The sequence below is a fragment of the Penaeus japonicus genome, unplaced genomic scaffold (genome assembly GCF_977035675.1).
Source record: "Penaeus japonicus unplaced genomic scaffold, GWHDUDI00000001_assembly GWHDUDI00000012, whole genome shotgun sequence".
In the NCBI taxonomy this organism is placed as follows: domain Eukaryota; kingdom Metazoa; phylum Arthropoda; class Malacostraca; order Decapoda; family Penaeidae; genus Penaeus; species Penaeus japonicus.
The window spans coordinates 12,769,868-12,778,345 of NW_028234414.1; the positions used below are offsets into that span (position 1 = coordinate 12,769,868).

At 38.3% G+C, this 8,478-nt stretch overlaps 1 protein-coding gene across 4 annotated transcripts in view; it reads right to left on the reverse strand.

Moving 5' to 3' along the window:
* LOC122262799 (putative elongation factor 1-delta) overlaps positions 1-5,067 on the reverse strand; it is a 15,463-nt gene extending 10,396 nt beyond the window's left edge. For all 4 annotated transcript variants that reach the window (XM_086542469.1, XM_086542468.1, XM_086542466.1 and 1 more), the window contains exons 1-2: positions 5,036-5,067; positions 212-313 (exon numbers count right to left, since the gene is read on the reverse strand). In XM_086542469.1, coding sequence (XP_086398595.1) covers positions 212-301 — 90 coding nt within the window. In that variant the 5' untranslated portion in view covers positions 302-313; positions 5,036-5,067. The remainder of the gene's footprint in view (positions 1-211; positions 314-5,035) is intronic.
* Between the last annotated feature and the right edge of the window lie 3,411 nt (positions 5,068-8,478).

Genomic DNA, 8,478 nt, shown 5'->3' on the forward strand with positions numbered 1-8,478 from the left:
TAATAAAATGTCCCCTCATTCTATGCCTACCAGCTCATTTAATTATGTTTGCCTTTTATTAGAGCACTTCCACTATTCAAGTGGATATGCTAAACTTTATTTGTTTATTGAAATACCATCTGCATCTTAAGAGAAAATAGATCATATATGTAGTCTCTTAAAAAGTCACAACTCTGCCAACACCAGCTATATCAGAACCTTCCCCACTCACCATGGACTTGTTTTCATAAAATTCGCGTTCTGCATCATCAACACGCCACTTGTCGAACCAGATGTTTTCCTGTGCCAATTCTAGAGCCATTGTGGGGGATTTCTGAAAAAAAAGTGAAAAGTTAAAGTATTTCATAAGTAACCGATAAAAACAAACCCACTTGTCAGACCAAGCCATTACAGTATAACTAGTCTTGCTATTGGGTCTTTTGTTCCCTACACCTTTAATCTTGACCCATTGGTCACAGTACTAAAAAAATGTTTGTGCAGTAGGATGGCTGTTTTACATGTCTAGCATGGTGCCATCCGCATCTATGACCCACTCTGCCTTTGCAGCAAATCATGCTATCAGCTGCTAATGGGTTAAGGGTACAAGTATATAAGATATAGCAAGAAAGATACTTATTGTATAGAATTACAGTCATAACTTAAGTCATTTGTGCATTTTCTTACTTTTATAGATCTGTGTTTGTATTCAGTGTCAAATAAAACTTTACACTATTTGTATGAACCATAATAATCGAGTGTTCAATTCAGCAGAATAAACCTGCAATATAAATAGAGAAATCTACATGGGTTTTTTATACGTAAACATTTACATAGAAATATAGGTATATGGTCATACAGATTAAAGAAATAGGTTAGTTCCATCTAATTCTCACAAAACTCAATCATTAGGATTTTTGTTATTTCTTAAGACATCACCTTTGTAGAAACTAATTTCTAATAGGTGTATCATGCATATAACAAAGATTTAGAGGACAGAGCACCATTTTAGCATAAATAGGCCTACAAGCTGCTTAGACACAATAACATGGTAGTAAACATCTTAGCATACATAGGCCTACAAATTGCTTGGACACAATAACATGGCAGTAAACCAGTCTCTACCATTAGCCAATCCTCTCAGAGCACCAGACCCCAGGTCAGTGCTAGGTGATCTTCCACCTGAAGCCAGGACACTTGGCAAGGGCAAACCTCAAACCTAGGTAAGGTTAGGTAGGTTGTTGGGTTAGGATTTTGTAGACAAAAAATGACCTGAAAACAGCGCCTACAAAATTCCCACCACACACAGCTTAGTTTCATGGTGTAGCTACAAAAGCAACTGTAGTTGCTGTGCAGACTCCCCCATGCAGCAAATAAAAAGTAAAGGTACAGCTTTAACATTCTTATTCTACAGTAACCATATATTGGGGTACCTTTGTGACATATACCTTTATGGCAGGGGGGGGGGGGTTCTCAGATAATCTCTACTATATGAGTAAAAGAGTATCAAAGGACTACATCAATATCACTTTCCTGGAAATTAGTAATGTGGTTGCATTCTGATTAGACAGAAAAAACATTTCTTGCCAGAAAGTGTTAAGGAATGAAGGGTTGTGGAGCTGTCAAAAATGGAAGAACAGACATTTCTGATGTACAAATCAGATCCTAAAAGATGGTACAATTCGGTAAATTTTCCGAATAGTGCCGTCTTACTAAATACCACAAAAGGGTAAATTTTCCGAAGTGCCGTGTTACTAAATAGTACAAAAGGGTTAATTTTCCGAATAACACCGCATCACGAAATACCACAAAAGTGGTATCGATGGATTCCTCTCAACCTCTACTATTCATATATAGTGAAATTAATGAGTGCTTCCACCCCTGGAGCCCACAATCTGGGTCCCGATAGTAGGGGAGGGCATGAAGTAGATCGGGGAAATTGCAGGGTAAAATGTTACAAAATACCATAAAAATGGTATTGATGGATTCCTCTCAGCCTCTACTGTTCATACATAGTGGAAACAATGCAGGATTCCACCTCTGGACCCCACAATCTGGGTCTCTTTTTTTAAGGCACTTCGTGCTACCTCGTCTTACTTTGGGGCATATTTCGTTTGCAAAATCTTAACCCAATTACCTACCTAACTTTGCCTAGTTTTGAATTAAGCCTTGCCAAGGGGCAGCTTTGCCCCCTGGACCCCCCTTTTTAGGGCACTTCGTGCAACATACCTTCTGCAAAATACCCCAAAAAACTACCATCCTTGCCCTGAAATTTAAACATGGCTGTGTTTACGTATTTACAGCTAGCGACAAGCTGTGGACTGGAAACCCCCAATAAATTACCTGCATGCGCTGTTATGTTCTCTTAATAGATGGCTCAATATCCCATTGTTTACAGTATAATTATAGAGTGCCCTTTATTGAGTGGTCGCGTCATTATCGGTCCTAGTTTCCTATCCTGAGGAATATATGACATGAAGACTCAGTTGCTGTCATCATGGCACAGTGTGAAGGTTATTCGTGGTCGCGGCATTTTCATCTACAGAACTAATTACGCATCATAAGTATCACGAAGTGCCCGGAATAGGGGAGGTCCACAGGGGGGTGTAGCTCTCTCTTGGCAAAGTCTGACTTCAAAACTAGGCAACGTGAGGTAGGTAGTTGGGTTAAGCTTTTCGTGCTACCGAAGTAGCACGAGGTAGTACAAAGTTCCTTAAAAAAGGGAACCCTAAATAACCATGATGCGTAGTTAGTTCTGTAGATGAAAATGCCACGATCACGAACAACCTTCACACTGCGTCATGATGACAGCAACTGAGTCTTCGTCTCATATTCCTCAGGATAGGAAACTAGGACCAATAATGACGCGTCCACTCAATAAAGGGCACTCTATAATTATACTGTAAACAATGGGGAATATTGTGCCATCTGTTGAGAACATAACAGCACATGCAGGTAATTCATTGGGGGTTTCCAGTCCACAGCTTGTTGCTAGCCGTAAATACGTAAACACAGCCATGTTTAAATTTCAGGGCGAGGATGGTAGTTTCGGGGTATTTCGTACAAGGTATGTTGCACGAAGTGCCCAAAAAAGGGGGGTGTCCAGGGGGGGCAAAGCCCCCCCTTGTGGCTAGGGATTAATTCAAAACTAGGCAAAGTTAGATAGGTCATTGTGTTAAGATTTTGCACACGAAATATGTCCCAAAGTAGGACGAAGTAGGACGAGGTAGCACGAAGTGCCTTAAAAGAGACCCAGATTGTGGGGTCCAGAGGTGGAATCGAGCATGATTTCCACTATATATGAACAGTAGAGGTTGAGAGGAATCCATCGATACCATTTTTATGGTATTTCGTAACATTTTATCCCGTAATTTCCCTGATATACTTCATGCCCTCCCCTACTATCGGGACTCAGATTGTGGGCTCCAGGGGTGGAAGCGCTCATTAATTTCACTATATATGAATAGTAGAGATTGAGAGGAATCCATCAATACCACTTTTGTGGTATTTCGTAACGCAGCATTGTTCGGAAAATTTACCGTGCCCTGAATTGAGGGGTGGGGGGAGGGGGGCAAGGCCCTCCCTTTGCTAGGGCTAACTTCAAAACTAGGCAAAGTTAGGTAGGTAATTAGGTTAAGATTTTGCGTACGAAATATGCCCCGAATTCATATTTTCCTCTGCAATTTCCCTGATCTACTTCTTGCCCTCCTCTACTATGAGAACCCAGATTGTAGGGTCCAGGGGTGGAAGCTCGCATTATCTCCACTATATATGAACAGAAGAGGTTGTGAGGAATCCATCGATACCACTTTTGTGGTATTTAGTAACGCGGCATTATTCGGAAAATCAGAAATCAACCGTCTTGACTGCCTGTTAGCTCGTTATGTGCCTCGTCTGCATTGGGTCAACAATATATTTTTAAGAACAAATGTTTTACTATTCATTGCATACCATAAGGATGACCAGATTTATTTAAAAATATAATAAATTGCTTAGTAGATGACAGAGCATTTCTAAAACTTAGTACCCCATCTCCCAAAACTAATCAGTAACTGCCGTGACTACTACACCTTTGGTAGTCCAGTAAAGTCTAATATTCCTTTGTTATACACAAGGCTTTGAAAGAAAAAAGATGGACTTGTTTTTTCTGTTGTTTCCATATACAACTCACCTTGTGGTTGACAGCTGGAGAAAACAATCTAAAAATAATGACTTTCACTGAGATCAAGTTAATTTTTAGAGACTTGTTGGGTACCTCTTTCTCAAATAATGTCAAAGAATGTCAAAGTGGTCCTCAATTAACCAATTTTGTAAAATATTTACCTTGCGGCCGTATACATATTGGGGAGGTTTGGCCTAAGTTAAAGGACAAACAGCAGGGCTATAGGTTTCAGTGTTGCTTGATGCAATTATATACTGGCCAATTACTATTTTCATTGATGCTCCACATTTTAACTGAACCAAACTAAACTAAACCAAAATTTGAAGTAAGAAATCCCACACATAACATTAGATTTCATATCCTATCAACACTGACATTTGGAACTGGTATTTTTTTTTAATTTCCTGCCCAATTTATCCCTCTGACGGATTACGTTTATCTTCATTACTTGCACTTAATACAAATTGGCATTACTTTCACGTTTCCGATCGTGGAAACAAAAGAGCCGAGTGAAGAAGAGATAATACCCCCGTAAAATTCCGGTAATGCGGATACCAAACCACCTGCTCTCAATTGCAATCCATCTCCAGACAACCATAAACATTTTCTTTCCCACCACTTTACACCACGATTGTAAGAAAAAAAAGGGGGGAGCTAACACTCAAAGAAAAAAAAATGTCCGTTGAAATGTAGCCCCAAAAATTCCTCCGGTGCAACAAAATCTCAAAGGAACGAAAAGGGATATTTATAAACCGTTCTAAATACCATGACAGGAACTCTAGATCTCATTTCTTTCCTTTTGCACGTGTAACATAAGCACAAGGCATCGCTCTTACACCATGGAAATGCCTCGTTTGAGTTTACTTGGAGGTAAATTCATCAAAAATATGGACTTACTCGTGACAGGAACCGCGTGCAGGAGGTGAGTGCGGCTGAAAAGGTCCGTTCCGCTCAGTCCCGTAACAACAACTATTGGTCCGTTCTAAGCGTTCCGGTGTTCATGTGCCCGAATCACATGCGCAAATCAGGAATAATTTTCTATTTTAAAAGACTAAAAAATATTGGTTTGTTTAATTTGGATGTAATTTCTTAAAAGGTGCACTTGCACTTCTTTTCATTCCAGGCGTTCCGCTGTTCACGTGCCCCGCCAACTGCGAAAATCAGGAGCGATACCCGTTTTATGTGAAGAATATTATCCTCTAGTTTAACATAAATCCATTTTTTTTCTCGTAAACCTGTTTTTAAGGTTCTTTTAGAATAATTATGGTAGATATTTGTGATATTTTCCCTGTTTTGTCTTAGAGATCATCGGATAATTTATGTGCGATGATACAGTTATAGCTAACTTTTTGGTCATCAGAAATTGTCATTAGATTCTATAGCTTGTAAATATGATCACTGAAGTTATCTCTCTCATTCGCTGCATTAAGAGAGAATACTTATTCCTCAGAAAATCGTTATTTGCTCTAAACTTCTAGGTGAAGACGTTTTTCGCGCCTTCTCTTGTTTGACACGCTCTTGGCACCATGTTCACCAGCCGCGGCTAATGACACTGACGCGTGAGTGTGTCGTGGCACCGCGGGTCTTCATTGCTTACACTGCGCATGGAATAAGGTTTATGGTTCACCATCTTTTTTTAGATATTATAGATGGATGTAAAATTTTCCGCACTGTGAATATCGTTTACTTGTAGTACCTGTAGGTGTTTCTTTCTTTAATTATATTGGTGTAATAAGATCACTTCTCCGTACTGATCTTAGATTGGATTTTTTCAATCAATGAAATATATGAAATTACACTGATTGTATCAATGATTTCACCCGTTGAGAGGTATCTTGCGAAATGGGTGCAGTGATTTTCAGACTGAACACTATAAGAATCAGTTTGATATTTAAGAATTCAACGTGCTGATTAACAAATGTATATTTCCTGTTTATCCCTATTCTGCACTGTTATTTCTAATAATATGTTCTTCCTCTTGTTTCACGGGGTTGGATAGGTTCATGATGCAAATATATTCCGGTCATTTCCAGATGACCATGATCAGCTTATCTGGTAATAAAATATGATTTCCAATTTGGCTTGGCTACAAGAATAAAAACTAAAATCAGGCGACATCTGTAGTCCTTACATGATATCAAACATCACCTGAAGTTTCAATCAGAGTGATGTAAGCAGATAAATCGGCAAACATACGAATTCGAAGTTAACCTTTTTTATTTTTGTTTTTCGTTATTATGTTATATGTAGTAAATGTCGCATATTTTCTGATTAGTACACGCAGGATATCAGGGCATCATGGTTAGCTTTGTCCTTATTACCATATCCCTTTTTATTTTCTTAATATGAAAGCTTAATACCGATATAATTAATACAAAATTTACAAAATATCATATTAAACCAAACTGTAATCATATATCTCAGTTTCGTGTGATACAGTTCTTCCAAATACATGAATATTGTAACTTAATTTTTTGAGATAGATGAATAACTAGACACTATAACTTATTCTGTGCAGTTAAAATGATTACCAGAGAGGAGAATATTTGGAAATGAAAAGTCAAATAATTTAATCTGATATAGACAACAATGAGAGCTCATATTATGAAAACTTTAGTTGGGAATATTCCTGCTAACTCTGATTACACAGGTCCTGCATTTTAGAACCTTCTATTTAGTCTTTGTATAGTATGTTATATAAACAGCATAGACACATCCTGATTTTCTTAAAAAAATCAAGCCCTTAGTACTCATTGGCAGTAGTAATAACTATGAGTTTTTTTCAGCCAAGGAGTTATTGATATTGGTTATTTGAGAGTACTTTCCAACTGATTAGAAATAAAAATATTTGCTTTTGCATGTCGGATGTAGTGTCAACGCTTTTTTTCACAAATATATATCTGATTCATTTCTGTCTATAACCACAATCCTCGTTGCCGTCGTGGCACCAGAGACGATTTTTAAAAATGCACCATTTCAGGTGTAAGGCCCATTTCAGACACATCGATTTTGCGTCGACCACGGCAAAACTCATGGCTGAAGTGATCACCACAGCATCCTTTTTAACACGACGTGGCGTTATGTTATTCAAGAAACGAAAGGTACACAGGTCTTGTGTGCATCGACTTGTCACTGTTCGCCGTGACAAGTCGTGTAGTCAACGCCGTGAATGATGATGAAGTCCTGATTGACATATACACTGTCATAAAAAAGCGTTTCCACATCCGTCTGCTTCAACAAAACGCCATTCATGACCGCTACCACGATGGTGCCCTATTAATCATTATAATTTACCGTCTACGTGAAAATATATTGGTTTCTTGTAGCTTCTTTGCACAGATAGACGCCGCGTCGTGTTGAAAGGGGTGCCTTGGCAAGCACAGCGATTGTGAACTTTTTTTCTGCCGCTATCGACACGCATGAAGCAGTCATTAAGCCAGTGGTTATGATGGTCGAAATGTTTTCTCTAGATTGCCAATTAATTCTGAATAATTGGCATTCACTCTATAGTACTTGCGTTGTTGACTGAAATCAAGATTGGATTTTCAACAAAGACAATTCATTTAGTGACTAATGAAGATTTGATGAAACCATTGCTAGTAAAACCAATCATTCTCCCATTTTTTTAAACAGTAAAACTTTTCATTAGTAATGTTTTCGATATGGAAATTTGGAGGATTTAATTATATAGATTAGTCTGAAAGATGTAAAGGTGGATCATCCTAATGGCTCCTGGGGAATGAGCTGAAAACGTCAAACAAGTTTATATTACTTGTTATTTACTACCATAGCTAGATGCACTTTGCATTGTATTGTGTTATTCATTAATATATCAAAAGATATGAGGTAAATGCACACATCCTTGCCCTCATTCTATTTGGTCTGAAAGACTACTGTAATTGGTATTATAGACAATCCTGGTTGTGTCACCAATCTGTGACCGCCTCAACGCAAGTGCATTCTGCGGTTTACGTTCTGTTTCCCCTCGTCGACTCAGGTCAAGAAAGTACCTTTCCTATAACTGACCAGAACTCATCGTTGTGTTCCCATGTCATGTTTTATACCATTCTCAGTGTCTTTCATATACAAACTATGTCTTGTCTGTACTTAAAATGATGCTCGCAATGCATTCAATCATTGATTATGCATGTACGATCATTATTTGCATGGATATTCATGATCACTTGTCTATCATTTTACCCTTTTCCCCTTGATCCTCAGACCATAAATAAAGGTTGCCTCTGGCAAACAGCCTGTCCCTCATATAACCATTTTTACTGTGAATGTAATTTGAACTCTTTTTTGAGTTGCTATGTACTTCAAAACCTTATTTTGTTCTG